Consider the following 18405-nt stretch of genomic DNA (forward strand, 5'->3'; position numbering starts at 1 on the left):
GACCCTCCCCCACTCATGCTCTCTATCTCTCTCTGCCTCAGAAATAAATAAACATTTAAAAAATTTTTTTTAATTAAAAAAATAAATAAAAAATAAAAAAACACAACAGTTAAAAATCATTGTACATATAAAGTTTCCTATAAATCAAAACATAGTGTGCATCCAATAAAACTAAAACTTGACACTCAAAAGTGAACCTACTTCCTAAAGTAACCACTGCAGTCAAGTAACACTGTTTTTCAAATTTAAATTTTCCCAGCTTTACTGATATATAACGGAGATAGAACATTGTATAAGATTAATGCATATACCATAATGATTTGATTAAGGTACATATTGTGAAATGATCACCAAAGTAAATTTAGTTAAGATCTATCACCTCACATAGTTACAAAATTTTTTTCCTTGTAATAAGAATTTTTAAGATCTCCTACAACACTATTAATGAGACTATTAGTAACACTATTTTGAATAATCCCTAAATCATGAAGGATATCAAAATAACAATTATAATTCACACGGCAATTAATAAAAAGGAAAAAACATCATATGACAGATGACAGAAAATAAACTTTTGACTTGTAATGAAGAAGAACCAAAAAAAAAAGTATAGAAATTAGTGAAAATAAAAGCTAAAATAAAAGAAATGGAAAACAAACAAAACCAGAAAAATGGATTAATATAAATCCAAAAGCTGGTTATTAGAAAGAATCAATTCAAAGATTAAAGAAAAAATATTTAAATCTGTTAGGAATTTAACAGAAAACAAAAACAGAGATCTATAAGAAAGTAAAAAAGATTGCATAAGAATTTCAAGTTCTATTACCATACATTGAACAGCAAGAGAAATTGATGGTTTTGTGATAAAACATAAAAGTCAAACATACCAATTACTGAGGAAATTGGAAACTTACCATTAAGAAGGACTAGACCCTTGGCTGTGATACAGGAAAAAACATTCATCTTAACTGAGTCTAGCCATAACTATCTTTCAAAAGTCCAGTGAAAAACTGGTCTTTCTGGCAAACAGCAGTGTGAGTAGATTGGGCGAGGTTTAACAACAGTGGAAATAAAATATATTTTACTTACTCCTCAACATCCATCACAGCACCAGTTCTTTTTAAAAAGGATAGCTGGGGTCTGGGTGACAGCGGCCTGCAGGTCCCCTACTGTCATCCAGAATTCTAAGGCTTTCTGCAGAGATTTGAAAAACGGCAACAAATGAAAGTATCAGCATCTTTAGTTCAGCATCCTTGGCTGTGGAGTAGATAGAGTCACTTTTACCTGAGAACCCTCTACAAGAACCATTTAAAATTGCTTGGAACTATATAGTGAGTAATTACACATAGTTCCAGCTTGCAACATGGGAACCTTGATAGTTCATGAGGCCCTTTATTTCTTGTTCTGTTTACCTAGATTTTTGTTTCAATTTATACTTCACATGGAAAAGTACAAAATTCAGAAAAATAAATCAGAAACATGAGAAAGCCAATAGAAATGTTTTAAAGTACTTCTCTTTAATCAGTTTTGTATCCAGCTTCCTTTGATCTGTGGAACTTATTATTTTACAGAGTATTTAAATATTCCTTATGATTGGGAAAGAATGCCAAGACGGTATATGCTGTTGGGAAGATGCGTAGGCTGTGCGGTGATTGAGGACACCTGGCACCATTTTCTGCATAGGCTCTTACATCACAAAAGAACACATAAAATATATTCATAAAATTCATCATGAATTTCAGGCGCCATTTGGGATGGAAGCTGACTATGCATATCCGTTGGAAACTCTGATTTTTGGAACTGGATTTTCCATTGGAATCATGCTTCTGGGTGATCGTGTCATTCTTCTTTGGGCATGGGTGACCATTCGTTCGATAGACACTATTGATGTCCATAGTGGTGGTGACATTCCTCTCAACCCTTTAAATCTGATCCCTTTCATTGCTGGTTCTCAACATCATGATTTCCACCACATGAAGTTCATTGGAAATTACGCTTCAGCATTTACATGGTGGGATAGAATTTTTGGAAGAGACTCTCAGTTTATTGCCCACAATGAAAAGGTGAAGAAGGTTGTAAAAAAAGACTGAGTAAATATCTCTTCTAAACCTTCCTGAAGGTACTTTTCCTGAATTGAAGCGAGTAGCTAACATTGCTTCTGCGGAGCAGAAATGAACAAGCAGAAATGAACAACGGATACAAAGGACATTAACAACCTTGAACTATCTTCCTAGTGGGAACTTTTTCTACTCTACATAAAAGTTCTGTGTGTGTAGAAATAAGTAAATAGACATCGAAGTACGATTTTCACAAGGAAGTTTCAAAGGCCACGTTGCTAACCTTACAGAAAGGTTTGAAGTAATGGAAGAAGTATTCATCTATGTCTTTCCCCCAATAACACCATATTCCTGAAGTTGAAATTGGTCTTTAAAATCTTTTAAATATATAGTGGTCATTTCAAAAACTCTTAGCAGGGTGTTGGTCTCATATTGAACTTTAAGCATCTTTTAGAATTTGCCTAAACATCAAAGTATCACGGGTTGAATCACATCAAATGACAGTGTGAGTGAGGCTGCCGAACCAGGCAGAGCCAGCACCAAGAACCTCCACTCTTGTCCTCAGCTGACCAGTTTGAGGGAATTCTCTTTCTTTGAGAAGTCCTTTTGGATTGCAAAGTACTACTGGTTTCCATAAACGAAGGCCTTTCTGAATTGTTGTAAGTGGAATATTTTAGTCTGAAGGTTTTCGGGTTACTTGAATTTTTTTTTTTAATTGAGCTTTATTTCTGCCGTTTACCCTTTCATTTTTGTAGGTTAAGTTTTCATTATACCTAAAACTGTATCTTGAAACATTGTGAACCGACTTGCTGTATTTGCACTTTGAACTATTGAAATAAATGTGATTTTTTTTGTCTGATTATCTTGTTTCCAATTTTGAACATCAGCTGTCATTTTTATTCTTATAAGGAAAAGTACAGAAACCATTAAATTATTAAATTTTGTAATAAAAAGAATAATTCTTTTTAAAAAAAGGATAGTAGGAAAAAGGACAAGGTAGGAAATAGGAGACTAGGAGAGAGGATAACATCTCCCTTGAAAAGATACTTTAGGGGCGCCTGGGTGGCGCAGTCGGTTAAGCGTCCGACTTCAGCCAGGTCACGATCTCGCGGTCCGTGAGTTCGAGCCCCGCGTCGGGCTCTGGGCTGATGGCTCAGAGCCTGGAGCTTGTTTCCGATTCTGTGTCTCCCTCTCTCTCTGCCCCTCCCCCGTTCATGCTCTGTCTCTCTCTGTCCCAAAAATAAATAAACATTGAAAAAAAATTTTTTTTAAAAAAAAGAAAAGATACTTTATGGTCTTATACTCATTATCTAAAAGAATTAACCTCTACTTAGCACATCCACAGAAAAGCCAGATTTAAAGTCTGAAATAAATTTCCTGACCCCCTAAAGTAATACTGAGATAGAGAAAAGCTTTTAATACTTTCCCCACATCAGCAGTCTGTCATTCACTTTGTTCTAGGCAAGACCAGCTTTAAACGAGCCCTGTAGTGATGCTGTTAAATTTCCCTATACTTGTACTCCACACCCCCCACCCCCACCTGCAGCCAGAGCCAGATTAAAATACACTTGTTTCCTGTATCCCCAGCGCTCTGAAACGTTGTATTCCTCCTCTAGTCAGTTCTTCTTGGGGACTGTTGGATAGGTAGTTTTACTGGTACTTTAAAGGAATTTGCCATTTCGTGAATTCAAGGGCCTTTTCCTTCTGAATGTATGATCATAGGGCTTATATCAACTTCCTCTGACAGTTGTTTAAAAGTTTCTGAAAGCATCTGAGTTCTTACGGCCGGTCCTTTGTGTCCTCCATGGGAGGAAAGCTTTTTTACTGTCTCTGTATATTGGTGTCCGTCAAACAAACAAACAAAAAATACTATTTTCTGTGCAAACCCAGAATTGATACCCAGAGAAAATATTAGAAGGACAAGGGGAAGGATTGGAGACTAGAGCACTGAGGAGAAAAAGAACCAAATTTGAAAACAGAACGTAAATGCAGAAGTTGGCATTAGGGTGGGCCAAGGGATGGAGAAGCTGATGTTAAAGGGCTAATTTGTGGAGGCTTCTGTGGCCAGGCAGATTGGGTTACAGGGAGCAGGTGCCAGATGGAGAGGAGCTGTGCAGGATGTAGCTGGTGCCCCCAGGACCAGACAAGCTTGAAAACAGAGGCTGAGAATTGACACAGAGGAAATGACACGGAGTTAACAATCTAGAAAAGAAGTGGAGGAGAAAACACACAAACTTTAAAGTTTATAGGAAGGCCCTGAGGGGAAGAGCCTGACATTTCTGAGTAACCAAAAAGTTGGGGAGGGGAGGGATCAGAGAGAGAGGGTGGAGTGTGGGGTGAAAAGGGTTTGAAGAAGCAAGCGGGAACTAGATTGTGCTGGCCTTCGAGTATTTTGGACGGAATCCTAAGTGCAATGGGAAACTTCTAGGGGTTTTTAAGCAGAGGAGAGACATGTTTGAGATTTGTTTTTACCAGAATCTTTGTCTAAGACAAGCAAACGACTAATGATGAGGGCAGTTAGAAAGCTAATGCAGTGGTCCAAGCAAAACTGGATGGTGGTTTAGACTACGACTCAAGGAACAGTGTGACAGGCTGGGAATGGTTAGTACGAGATGGAATATAAAATGTGTAAAGCGACATGCCACTGAAATAAATGGGCACAAGGACTATAGGGTACCCAGGGTCATTTGACATGGCTGGAGATGGACCATTTTCCTTTGCCTTAGATAATAGTTGCCCAGAAAAGCGAACTTAAAACTTCCTTTTCCATAAAGTGGTTTCTAATTAACCATTGACCTCAGATACAAAGTTTGAAACACCATCGCACTGTGGTTGAGGGTGGATTAAAGTTGTGATATGAGAGAATCACTCCCCATTAACTACTTGGGGCCCTGGAGGGTATATATTGCCAGACCCCGCAGGCAGTGGAACTAGCCATAATTTTAACTAGTAATTTATTATGGATTAGGAAACCAGCTAACCGAACTTGTTAGAAAATTATATAAAATAAAACTGAGGACTTTTTGCACATGGATTTGGTGATATGTAGTTCTTTGGGTTTAAAAAAAAAATCTTGTTGCTGCTTCTGTCCTTCTTGGTTATTTTCTAGATAGTTCAGATTACCTTTGGATATCTCAGTCACGTCTGTAGGTTTGGGAGTAAAGGTAGAAATTAGAGGGACAGAGAGCCCACTATAGTAGTAATGGTAGTGTATTCACTATGTAATTTATTTTCTGTATTTTGATGTTTTGACATCTGGGGCCTTGCTGACCCAGAAGGGACTGCTCCTCCCAGGGTTAGCCGGTTTTTAGAGAGAGTAAACAGCTGACTCTCTCATGAGCCTACTTTTCAAATACAAACCAACCAACCTGGAGCCTACGCTCCTTTGTGGAGCTCTCACACTCAGGGTCATTTATACACATGCCCTAAACACCCCAAGGCCAGGTACCAGAAAACTAGGGAGAGCTCCTCTGCCACACAGGCCACTGCAGTTGTTCAAAGTAGCCAATCCTAACCCTATATATCTGGTCTTGCCCGTTCCTTCCCATGCCACCGTTGTGAAGGTTCTTGTCCATACTTCCTCCCTTTCCCTCTGCCTTATGCCCAATGCTAGTACTTCCCTGTATGGTCCCCATGGCATGGTGTGTCCCCTTCTCTTGGGAACTGTGCGTAACGAACTATCTTTTCAATGTCAGCGGTCTCCTGATCTTCTGGTCTTACTATACCTCAATTACTCTATTAAAACTACCAACCCTTTCTGATTCCCTATCTTCTATCTGCACCCAAATAGGCTTCTAGCAAACACATTTTCCATGAAAAAGTTATTATTCATTCTTCTACATTCTTCATTATTACTCATTCTTATATATTACTTATTATATATATTTTTCCTCTTTAACACACAAGGCAAGAGCAATGTGATGGAGTATAAGGAGCACAGACAAAGTTCTGGTCTGGCTTCAAATCTTGACCCCTATCCCCCATACTGTGAAGAGCTCAATCTAGCCTATTGGAAGATGAGAGGCCATGTGAAGAATCAAGGCACCCTAGCCAATAGCCAGCACTAAACACCAAAATAAGGCCATTCTGGACTACCTACTTCTGTTCCACCATCAGATGGATGAAGCTGCATGTGACCCAGGTGTTAACAGAAGAAACACTCTGAAACCCACAGAATATCACTAAAATATTGTGTTAGCCCACTAGGTTTTGCAGTGGTGTATTACGTAATTGACAACTGACATATCTTCTTAGCTCCTCAAGGGAGAAAAGCCATTCTGTACACACAACAACGATAGACTAGTCCTTGGACTTCAGGTCTGAACTTTGTTTAAGCCATGTGACAGAGCAATGATGACCAAGATAAACTGCCTTTTCTCTTCATACCAAGGTCAGCTACATGCAAAGTAACTTGGACCAAAGGTCAATATTCAGTTTTGACAAGTCCGTTCTCATTCTGTGGCACAAACCTATTTCTGCCTTCTACGTATCTTGTCAGGCTTTGGGGGAGTAGAGAGGGTGCAAATAAGATAGTAAATGTTGGTAACTGTATGTGCCCTTATCCTTATCTCCTGTATCAAAGCTAAGCCCAAACTGGTCATTTAGATTTCTTCCTTTCCTCTTTCCATTATTCTGTCAGAGATGCTATGCTGTTAGAAAAATAAGGACGTATTTATTCAATAGCCTCCAGAATAATGTGGAAAAAATATTGTAAAGGTTCACTGACAAATGCAACAAGTTTTTGTTGAATGCCAATAGGGCTAGGCAGTTAGATCTACTTTTACTTCATTTGCTATACCTGGTATCAATAGCAAAGCTTAGGAGAGATTATCAGCTATTTTAATGGCTTCCTTTACACATTTAATCTCTGGTGATATTCCCTAAGGACTAGGGTTTCATGTCCATGTGTCTTCCATTCCAAGTTGCAACAGGGCATCTATTTGATCTGAGAAACCGACAGCTGTTCAGATCCAGGCATCATAAGATCAAAGTAGAAAGGAAGCAAAATAAGGTTCATAAGGAAAATAATCTTATAAGAACTAACATTTTAGCCTGTGGGTAAAATGCACATATATTCAGGAATAAGAAACTCGTATTCAAATCAGCATTGCAAATACAGAATTAAATTGGAATTCAATTCAGAAATCTATAAACTAGTAAGAAGGGTCATCCCATTTGCCTGTGATTGGTTAATAAATTTAATGATTACAGTAAATACAAAGTTCTTTTGTAAATGACTCTGTTAATGATTGTCTTGCATTTGAAAACACACTTCAGCCCTCTCCCCCTGAAAAAAGAACATGAACAGTATGGAAAACGTTTAGGAACAAGACCTAATGTTTGTATAACTTCTTTAGACACAGCAATACTTTCTTTATAATATAGGCTGATATGGTCCCAAGTGCATCAGGTAAGCAGACCAAGTGCTTTATAGTATGTGTGTGTATATATACACATCAACATCAGGCAAGAGTCTATGGCAGTTAAGAACCTGGTTCCGATCAGAACAGAATTCCTTCAAATACTGTCCTCCTTCTGATCACAGTTGTCCTTTTGGATGTGAATGCTGGTCTCAAGATCTGCAGACAAAAGAGGAACAGCAAAAGGGGCCTATTCCAGGACAGTAACCAAGTCTAAACCCATTATAGGTAAGAGGTTGAGAGCTTCGTAACTTAATCACCTACTTCTAGATGATGTTAACAAAATACTTTAACATCAAGATCCCCAACAAATACTCCCCCCACGATCAGATAATGAGCCATTTCAGCTTAGAGTGACTGTATCTTATTTATCTTTGTATCCACCACCTAGTGCATACTAGACGCTCACTTGTTGAGAGAAACAACTCTCATCCGTCTAAAGATAAATTCTGACTAAAATTGACTAGAGTAAAACTTTATTGGCTCCACGTGAGATTACATGAATACCACTCCCCCTCCATACTTGACAGCCTAATGGTTATGTTCCGTTTCTTTACATATTCGTTTAAATTGCTATTTACACAATAAAAACAATGTCCAACATCAAAACACACACACACTTCTCTAGTTTAAAACTACTGGAATTTGTTTCAGAAGAGCTTGTGTGATTGAATTTGATATTAGAGCTTTCACAGATGATTCTGTGGGATCTCCCAGTTTTGCCCAATGGCCTGCAATACCCTTCAGCTGTCAGTTCTTCCCGTCTCTGTTCAAGGCCCAAAGACAGAAGATACAAGTGGACGGAGATAGAAAGGACATTGTCTATGTTCATGTAGTGGATACATTCAAGTCACAAACATGAGATGGAAAGGGCACTTCTACAATAGACGAAGTCTTTGATCTGACTTAGATCTCAGATCTGTCAGTTTCCTCTCTGAGCTTGGATTTTCTCATCTCTAAAATAGATTAATCCTAGAATCTTTCTGGTCCCCTTTTAGCTCTAATGTTCTATGATTTGGCTCTAATTTATTTACTAGCTGCACACACTGAATCACGAATAACATTTTGCTGGCCAGTCCTTAGCAAATCAGAAGCCACAGAATGCTCCACTTCTCATTCCACATCCACACTTGGGCAGAAGCTCACAGTTCGGCTCTAAAAGGCCCAAGTGAGGGGCGCCTGGGTGGCTCAGTCGGTTAAACATCCGACTTCAGCTCAGGTCATGATCTCACAGTCCGTGAGTTTGAGCCCCGCGCCGGGCTCTGTGCTGACAGCTCGGGGCCTGGAGCCTGCTTCAGATTCTGTGTCTCCCTCTCTCTCTGCCCCTCACCTGCTCATGTGCTGTCTCTGTCTCAAAAATAAATAAAAACATTAAAAAAAAAAAAAGGCCCAAGTGAAATTCTCATTTTAGACTGGAGCAATGCCTGCATGTGATTTGACAATTCAAGTTATTTAAGAATTTAAATGCCACAGAGCATTGTTTACTGACACTGCATACTGGAATGACCTGATGAACTTTATTTTACTGCTGCCTGAGTCCCACCCCCAGAGATTCTATTGAGTTGGTCTAGGTGCATCCGGGAACCAGAATTTTAAAAGCTCTCCAGATGATTCTAGCCTAAGAAAAAGAGGACAACTATTGGCATAGAGCAGCGATTCTCAAAGTTCACGGTCAACCAGTCACCTGGAGGGATTGTTACAACACAGATTACTCAGTGCTGTACTGCTTCTGATTCAGCAGGTCTGGGATGAAGCCCAAGAATTTACTTTTCTAACAAGGTCCCCAGTGATGCTGATGTTTTGACACTTTGATAACCACTGCGAATAAGAAATATCACTGACAGTGGCATCCAATGTCCTGAGTTAAATCCTGATTCTACCACTACCACCTATGTAATCTTAGAAAAGTAATTTATTATCTTTCCTTTGGTGTCTTTTTAAACAATACTTAGATCTCAGAGTTGTGAGTCATAAACATACAGTGTACCAATCAGGATTTAGTACACTGTCTAGCACAAAATATGGTAACAAGTATTAATTTCCTTTTCTATTGTACATGGCTAGATGGTGTGAATAATTAAGTTAAATCAATAGCAGATTAAAACTTGGCAGGAAAAGAAAACAGAGACAATGGAAGCAAATGATGTCTTATTAAAATTATTCATATAAGATGATAAATACAGAAGAGTTTTAAGTATATTGTCTTAAAATACTTTCATTCAATTTTTAAAACTTGTACATAGTAATTTAGGTAGCAGGAATATTAGACACAATCTATAAAGTGAAAGATCTATATAGATCATGAATTTTTTAAATGACCTACAATGGACTTCAATACTTCATCCAGAATAAAAGTTTTCTAGAGAATCAGGAAAGTTGAATGGCATACTTGCCTAAAACTTGAATCATGCCTAAAACTTGGATCTTTTAATGCTGTTTAATTCCAGAAAAAAACTAAATTATTAAAGTGCATAAGAATCCCTATTATTAGACAAAGCAAAACTTCTACCAACAAGGGGATAAGTGTCCTATTTATTTTGAATGTCTCAAGGTCCTCTCAAGAGTTGATGTCCAAACCCTGAGATGAGTCCCGGGAGGTAAGCAGGCCCTTTGCGGAAGCTTCTGCACCAGCCTCCAAACACAGGGCGGGCACCCAGCGTGGTGCCTCCACAGCAGGACTGGTTGAGGTGAGAACTGGAATACCGTCCGTGCTCTCTGTGGGCCCTACAGGTACAGTCGTCTAAGTGAGTCTCAAAGGTACTGAACAGTTCAGGTGTAAGAGACTAAGTCCTACTGCGATTGTTTAAAGCAAGTTTCTCCTTAGAGCAATGGTTGGCCCAGAGGAAAGGTCTTACTAAGGTTTTTATTTTTAAAAGCCTTCCCTTTACACTCTGGCCTGATGTCATTATGTGACAGCTTTCTTTTTTGGAATTCCTGAAAAAAAAAAAAAAAAAGGTGATGGCTGCCTGCACATCTCTGTTGCTACATCATGTTCTGAGTTTCTTTTTCCATTTATTGTTTTCAACTGTTACTTAACCTGATGATATACTTTTAACTTCTCATCTATTTATGAATTGCCTTAATTAGACTGTGAGCTCCTCAAGGGTCCTCAATTTGTCCCCTTTCTCCAGGGAACTTTCCCAAGTGTTTTGAGTCTCAGGAACTGTTCCCTTTTGCTGTCTGCAGTATAAATTTGACATTCTTTGTACAAGTGTCTTAACAAAGCTGGTATCCAACCAACAAGTGTAAAATATTGACTAGATTATCCACGCTAAAAGTCGACACGGCTGGTTGCCTCAGGGCAGGTGTTCACACTATTGCTGTCGGGATCATGTAAGGCCTGTAGCTGATAGCCAGTATATCTGGAGGGCGGAAATGATTTCTTTTTAAGCTAGAGAATCTGTCTTGGTTCAGCTCTCCTTAGTTAGGGCCTTAAAACCAACATTCAGTAGCACATGAATGGACTGGTTCCTATCTCATTAATGTCTTTGGTATTCCTGAGCATCCATTCATCCATCTCCTTCTCTCAAGGTCTCCCCATGAAACATCCACCAAACTTCCCTATCCACTAAGATAAAACTCTTTTCTTCCCCTTCCCTGCAAAATGGTTTGTTCATTAAAAGCCACAGCCGGTGTTCAGATCCTCTCAAAACTACCTGTGATCCGAACCCTCTCAACTGAGTTGTAAGCAGAGCTGCTTCATGCCTGTCCTGACAGAGAGCGGCTCCATCACTCAGAATTTGCCTATTTCTAGAGACCAAAAGTCTGTTAGATGGCCTGAGAGGGTTCAGGTGCCACCTGGGAGGCACCGTCCTTTTGCCTTTTAGAGTTTTCTCACTGGTTTGGTTTGGCCCCATCACTATAGCCCTGACCACAATCATGCCAGCTGATCCTTTAACAGGACTGTGAGGTACCAAAAAGGTCCCTAGGGCAGCCCAGAGACCAGTCAGATTTATCTTTGCATTTCAAAGGTTGGGGAACAGACTGACTTACATGAAGCTGGATTATGGCATTTTACCTCCACTCCACCACAGCTATTGTAAGAAGAAATATTGTTCTAAGATTTCTGATTAGTTGGTTTGGTCTTTTCTTTTTCTTTTTGGGCATCTTTGTAAGGCTCACTCCCTCAACTTCTGCTACGCATCGCATTCTTCCATTTAGAACATCCCTTATAACAGAAACCTGAAACCACAGAGCCGCTTTCCACTTCTTTAATTCTCCACGAGGCATCACTATTGTACTGTCATATATGGATGTGTATGTGTGTGTGCGTGTGTGTGTGTGTGCATTTGCTTTTTTGAAAAAGCAAAAATGCTCTCCTCACCATCCTGTGTTTGATATAGGCACCCAAGTATGTAGTTAGAAATTAAATAAAGGCCACAAAAACTTCCCAAGGAAGATCATTAAGGAGAAAAATCCTCTCTTCTCTTGCAGCACACAGCTGGCCTTTGAGGCATGCCAGCTAAGGAACAGGCATCACCCGTGCTGATGGGAAGACTGGACCTTTCCCTCTTTGGGTTGTAGCTGAACTTCTATTGGTGGTCCTAGCAAAACAGATTAACTCCCCATTTGTTCCAAGCCAAGTCTTGTCTTCAAACAATGCCTTCACTCTCCCCTTAGAATATAAGGACTTGGAGATTTGGGTGGCGAGGTCCTGGCTAGGTAGCAGTCTCTTAAAATGATGTGTTGGCTACGCAGAGAGGGAAGGATATGGGAGAATGGCAGGGGAGGAGGGTGAGAGGGAGAGAGAAATGTATCTTCTATTGGGAGCACTGGAAGACAGCAAGCTTTTCAAAGTCGTTGCCGGTATCTCATGAAGGCCCATGCTGCTACCATGGCGAGGGCAAACACTGGCACCAGCACCAGAGCTATGGGGATACCACTCGGCTCCCCTTCACTTCGATGTCCTATAGGCCCATTCTGCACCTGTAACTGGAAGGAAAAGAAAAACATTACTCTAGTGACCAATGTGTGTTTACCCCAACTGAAATGTCCACGCTGACACATGACCCGGGTCCAGACCACCCAAAGCTGTAACCTCCAAGAACTATCTAGCGGGAGCCCTCTCTGTTTGTTCCAGATTGACACATCAGCGTCATCAATTCTCTGGAAATAAGTCTGATGGGGAGGTGTTTAACCTTGCTGTGCTACTGGCCTAAAAGGATCCAAAGGTAAGCAGATAACCTCTTTCTGTTTCTGTACTGCCTCCACCAAGCTCTGTGTCTATCATATTAGGACAATGAAGACATGAGCTGAAGCCTATTGATCCTGTGGGGAAGCTAGAAATTATTGGGCGGGGGCAGGGAGTGTCGACCTTCCTAGAAATGTTTACTTAGAAAGATTGCCAGTCATCAGAAAACAGTAAGAGCAGATCTGAGCAATGTTAACACAGGTACGGTGCCATTTTGGGAAATACTTTGCAATTCCCAAAAGGCACCCACTCCCTCCTAATATACGGTCATGTCCTTCATCTCTGCTTTCTAGCACTGGGCACAGTAAAGATGAAATTTATATGAAACAGAAGTAAAAGACTCGGAGGGAAATAAGGAAAAAGAAAAAATCATATCCAAGTGGTAATAACCTTCCACTGCCTAGGCATTCCCTTTTGAGGCTGGTGGCCTTTCTTAATATTAACTTTTAATAGCTAACTTGCAATTATGAGTCATAATACCATCTTGTTTCAGTTCAATGGTATCGACCTCCTCATTGCAACCAGTGAAAAGTCTGACCATTCCATCTGAAAGGCAACACAGCACAAACTACCTTTTCTATCCTCTCTCCCACCTACCTCTACATCTTTCACTCATTTCCTGTTGAGATTTCCTGAGAAGGCATGCCAATAGTAAGATATGGTTTTTAGGGCTAGGCCAATTCTCTGACCAGAAATTTTATCAGGAGTTATTTATGGATGTTTCCTAAAATGTGAACTTTGAAAATCATTTCCCACATGCCTTCAAAAAGCACTAATCATACCTGAAGTGTATACCTGTGTTCGTTACTTGCCTTTATCTATTGCACAAAGCCTTCCATGCTTTAGAAACAGAAGAGCCAAGGCAGAAACAGCTGATTACCAATATTGTCACTTATGGATCTGTTTTCAAATCCATCACATGCAGATTCTGCTTGCAACCATGGCTGTTTTCTCAAGTGTCTTTCATGCCTAGCCCCTTCCAATTTTGTACTATCTCCTGTTAGGCCCTTCTTCAGCCTCTGAAGCCTCACTCAAGAGCTGAGTGAGGCAGGACATCATTAATTTAAGAGGGAGTAACTTTAAAGGCACACTGAACCTATGCTGTAAACGCACTCTGAAGTCCTTGGTGCTATGGAAAGAATTAGGTCTACCTGGCTTCTCCACCCATCATCCAAATTATAAAACACTAGAAACTAAGACGTGGATGCAGGGACAGGTGCTGCTTTGATGAAACTCTGAAATCCATTTCTTTTTTCCTGGAGTTCCCCTTTGAGCATTATAGCTTTGGTCAACAGTGTCATCAAGATGGTAAGAAATGGGGTTCATGGTGGTGATAGGGAAAAGCACATAGTGGGTATCAAAAAATCCACCATCTTTCGTTTACACTTTGAGTTTCCTTAATAAGTATGTTCAAGGGCAGACATAGGCTTCCCTCCCTACTAAAAATAAAACTGATGCTGGTTGTATTTTTCCCCATTTATTTAAATTTTGTTGTCACGCTTTATATTTAAGGCACGTCACCTTGAAGCCAGGACCTAGGCTGCAAGCATACTGTTTGAATTTCCTATCATGATAAGCAGAAGTCCCTGCAGACCCCTGCCTGTGCCAGAGAAGCTCTTTAAAAAAGTGAGAATGGGAGGGAGAAAAAAAGCCAAACGCACTACCGAAGAGGCTTTATTCCCACAAAAGCCTGGTGCCAGCTCGCTGGCTGCAAATAACACCTACCCTGTGCTGTACTCTTAGGGACACAGCATAGCCTGCGTTACGAAAGAGGTCTACAGCATCCTGGTGCAGCAAGTTCTTTAGGTCTTGGCCATTTACCTGTCAAAAACAGCAAGAAAAGTAGTAAGAGAGGGAGAATGTGAATTTTCCTAAGTCAAAGATTTACATTCATGTGACTGGACATTTAAAAAACTACAGAGCAAATTCCAAGGGCTAGGAGAATGGGAATGTTACGTAGAACTCAGAGTAACTTTTGTCATTTTTAAAGCTATGTTTTCCTAGAACTGAGGTTCCATGGGCCATGTGAAGAGCACCAAGGTTAAAAAAAAAAAAAAAAGTCTCTCCTTCACCTTAGCTCTTACTGCCTGTCTCATTTTGACACTTGGGTTTCTGTTACAGTATTTGTGTGTCTTCCATGAGCATCAGCCTGCTTCCCTACAGCCGACATGGTCTTCCGAGTTATCCTCTATCCTTTATATTCCTAATCCTTGGCATTGCCAGTGTCAACTCCAGAAATATAACTTGATGAAACTCCACAAATGTAACTCTACGAAACAAACCTACTAGCCCATTTTATTGGTCTTGTTCAATTGTGAACAATTTCCCTTGATTCCATGAATACTCCCATCCTTCTCCAATTTACTAATTTTACACTATTTCTTTGATGATATAAAGTCCTAAAAAATGTTTCAGTGTAAGTCAGTCCTACCATTTAGAGGTGAGAGGTGACCGGTGGTAGTAATACTTTTTAGCGTCAGGAGTGACAGTGTCCACAAGTGACATCTATCCTATGCTGTACTCAGTGACACAGCATAGCCCACTCTACGCAAGATTTACACATCTTTGGTACATGTTGGTGTCTGCAACAGCAACAGCACCAAGAACGCTTAATGTATTTACTTGGTAGGTTCTGTGCTGTATGCTTCACATATACTACGTAATGTACTTCTCACAATAATCCTATGAGGTAGACACCGTTTTTATCTTGTCTTCACAATGAAGAAACTCTACCCTAAGTCATAGTAGGTATAGGAGCTAGGGCTAGTGTTTTTAAATACTGGAAGGTTAAAGTGCTCTTGCAATTTACTGTTCCTTCTGTGCTATTATTCTTCCACCTTGACTATTCTATTCCACCTTGACTATTCTTTTTTTGTTCATTTATTTTGAGAGAGAGAGACAGAGAGATAGCACTAGTAGGGGAGGGGCAGAGAGACAGAGAGGGAGAGAAAGAATCCCAAGCTTTACTGCATCCTTACCCATCTAGGAGTTCTTGCTGTCAGCAAGGAGCCTGATGTGAGCCTTGATCCCATTAACCATGAGATCATGACCTGAGCTGAAATCAAGTGCTTTGTTGAAATAACAGCACTTGCTGTTGGTTAAGAGTTGGACACTTAACCAACTATTGTCAGCTGAAGCTCAAGCCATTGACTTATTCAAGCCTCTCAACTTGTTACTATCTTCCTTCTCCAAGAGGTTCTCCATACAATCCCCTGCCAATGCCCTTGGTGAATTAATCTAACTAACAACACTTTGGTGTTACAGACTGTCTACCTTTCCATATTAACAGTTTCCTGCTCTATTCCACTTTAGCCACCAACTGGCGTATGCCTTTGACTTCAGCAATGGTCATGCTTCAGCTCCAATATCTCAAACTCCCGGACCACAATTTATACTCCTTTCACACTTCATATTCCTCTACTCAATGTGCTCATTATCCTCATCAAAATCTTTTAACCTTTTTAGGCTTTACTTGCATCCTTACCCATCTAGGAGTTCTTGCTGTTATTTCAACAAAGGACTTGGTAAACTATTCGAATCCCTAGCCCCTATGATCTTCTGCCATCTTTCCAGACCTGTACAGCACACTGCATTTACTTTCCTTGTCCTAAGTTTAATGTTCCTGGGGAAAAATACACACACACACTTTCCAGCACAGATCCATGCTGGCTGACATTTGCTATATCCTCATGACCTCTCTACTAACCTGGTGAAACCCCTAATGAATTCCCAGCGGCAGCTGTTCCAGACCATTCCTACCATCAAACCCCAACTCCAACCCCATCTCTTCTCTCTGCAGATTCCTTTGCCTTATCTTTCTTGAGAATATGGATAACTTTCTACACACTCTCCATTTTCTTTCCACCTCGTTCCAAGTTTCATGACAGCCTCCCACTGCTGCTTTGCCCTTCTTTCTGAATTAGATGTTTCCTTTACCAAGGCTAAGCTATTCCCTAGTGCTCTTGGTCATATCCCTTCTAGCCTTCTTACAGAACTTAAGTGGTCCCTTGCTCCTCTTGATTCCTTTATTATTGCTCTTGGCTCCTTCTCAACTAAAATTATCCTCATTTACACAGAAAACAATATAAATATTTCTTGAACCCACTATCACCCTCTTCCCATCTTTTCTCCTCTTCCTTTCATTGCAAACTTCGTTTGAAAGCACTATCCTCCACTTCTTCAGCAGCCATTCACTCTTTATTCCCTGGTACTGTCGTAATATAAGGTGGGAGGAAAGCATATGCTGTCCTGCAGCTCAGCAGTGACTTCCCATTACCAAATCCTACAGCCCTTCCTGTCTTCAGACCTCCTCCCTTTTGCAGTTCTCTCCAATCTCAGCTTATGCATACGTAGCTCTCCTAGTTCTTGAATGATTCCTTTCCTGATGCCTCTTCCCTTCCTTCCTCTTTAAGGCGAGTAAATATTCCTCCATGTCAGTAGTCCTCTGTCTTCTGAACTTCTCTGCCATGATGACCTTTCACAATTTCACCTGTAATCTGCAACACAACTCCCAAATGTTTATCCTTATTCCTACTTCTGGATTTGCCAGTTTCTTGTTGGGTGCCTGAACCCAAATATTCTGTTAGATCCCAATCAATATATCCAACGCCTCCTTTTTTACTTCCCACAAAACCAGACTATCCCAACTTCCCTCTTCGTGCTACTACCATTCCTTCAGACTAAAACTCTGATAATATTTTTAAACTCCACTCTTTGTCAATCTTCACATACAACAGACTATCAAATCCTATAGCCTAACATAGTATAATTCCTCGTACATGATTTTCTTTGAATTGCCTCTCTCTTTAGGCTGTGGATGCTTTCAGATGAACTATCATGATCACCTTCTCTCTGATTCATTTTCCTCTAGGCCCTCCCCCACTCTAACCTATTCAAACACTATGTCTCCAGATCAATCCTCCTAAAGTACAATCCTATGTATACCACTTTACTGCTTAAAAACAAAAACAAAACTGAGGCAGGGAGAATGACTGATTTTTCATTCTGGTATGCAAAGTCCTCCAGGAAATGGCTCCAACCCACATTCCCAGTTTAATCTCACGTGATTCCTTTTCATAACTGTGCTCTAAGTCATATAACTCACTGTCCCTAGGACATAAAACATATATTCTTACCTTCATACCTGTGCCCTAGCTATTTCCACCATCTGAATACACTTCCCTTTTTAAAAATTCTATGTATCTAACAAGATCAGTCTTGCTATCTATAATGTAGAAGTGAATATAGTTTTCTAGTTGATGGACTTTAATTTCATGCTACAAAGCCACCTTCTGATTAGTGTTTTTTTTTTTTTTTTTTTTTTTTTTTTTTTTTTTTTTTTTTGGTAGCCATGCCACAGGGAAAGAACTTCAGGAGCCCTAGAACCATCACAATGAATTCTCAACAACTCAACTTTCCAGTTAATTCCTGGGGGAGAGAATAGGTGTGAGACTGCTGATTATACTGAGAAGGCTCCTGTACCTAATCTACCCCATGTGATAACTGTATTTTTCATTGTAAGGAAATAAGTGTTTTCTCTTAGAGACAAATAATGAAGCAGTCATGTCAACAAATGCCAAAGATACCAGAGCTCAGTATGAGAGCCAAGTTTCATAATGACATGAATGCAAGTGGGAGAACTGAGTCACTACATGACATGCGATGGCAGGAGTACTGAGGTCAAAGTCATCTTTGCAATCACAGCCAATACTAATTGCTAGGAATCACTCCATATTTA

The 18405-nt window shown here is 40.0% G+C and overlaps 1 protein-coding gene and 1 pseudogene across 1 annotated transcript in view; one reads left to right on the top strand and one right to left on the bottom strand.

Moving 5' to 3' along the window:
* The first annotated feature begins 1208 nt into the window (after window positions 1-1208).
* Window positions 1209-2175, top strand: LOC122468111 (annotated as a pseudogene).
* Window positions 2176-7936: 5761 nt separating this feature from the next.
* LOC122469265 (synaptojanin 2 binding protein) overlaps window positions 7937-18405 on the bottom strand; it is a 37406-nt gene continuing 26937 nt past the window's right edge. Inside the window, exons 3-4 of the mRNA XM_043556469.1 lie at window positions 14394-14489; window positions 7937-12409 (exon numbers count right to left, since the gene is read on the bottom strand). Of these exons, the coding sequence (XP_043412404.1) occupies window positions 12269-12409; window positions 14394-14489 (237 nt within the window). The 3' untranslated portion in view covers window positions 7937-12268. The remainder of the gene's footprint in view (window positions 12410-14393; window positions 14490-18405) is intronic.

This window comes from Prionailurus bengalensis, chromosome B3 (genome assembly GCF_016509475.1).
Source record: "Prionailurus bengalensis isolate Pbe53 chromosome B3, Fcat_Pben_1.1_paternal_pri, whole genome shotgun sequence".
NCBI classification, from domain to species: domain Eukaryota; kingdom Metazoa; phylum Chordata; class Mammalia; order Carnivora; family Felidae; genus Prionailurus; species Prionailurus bengalensis.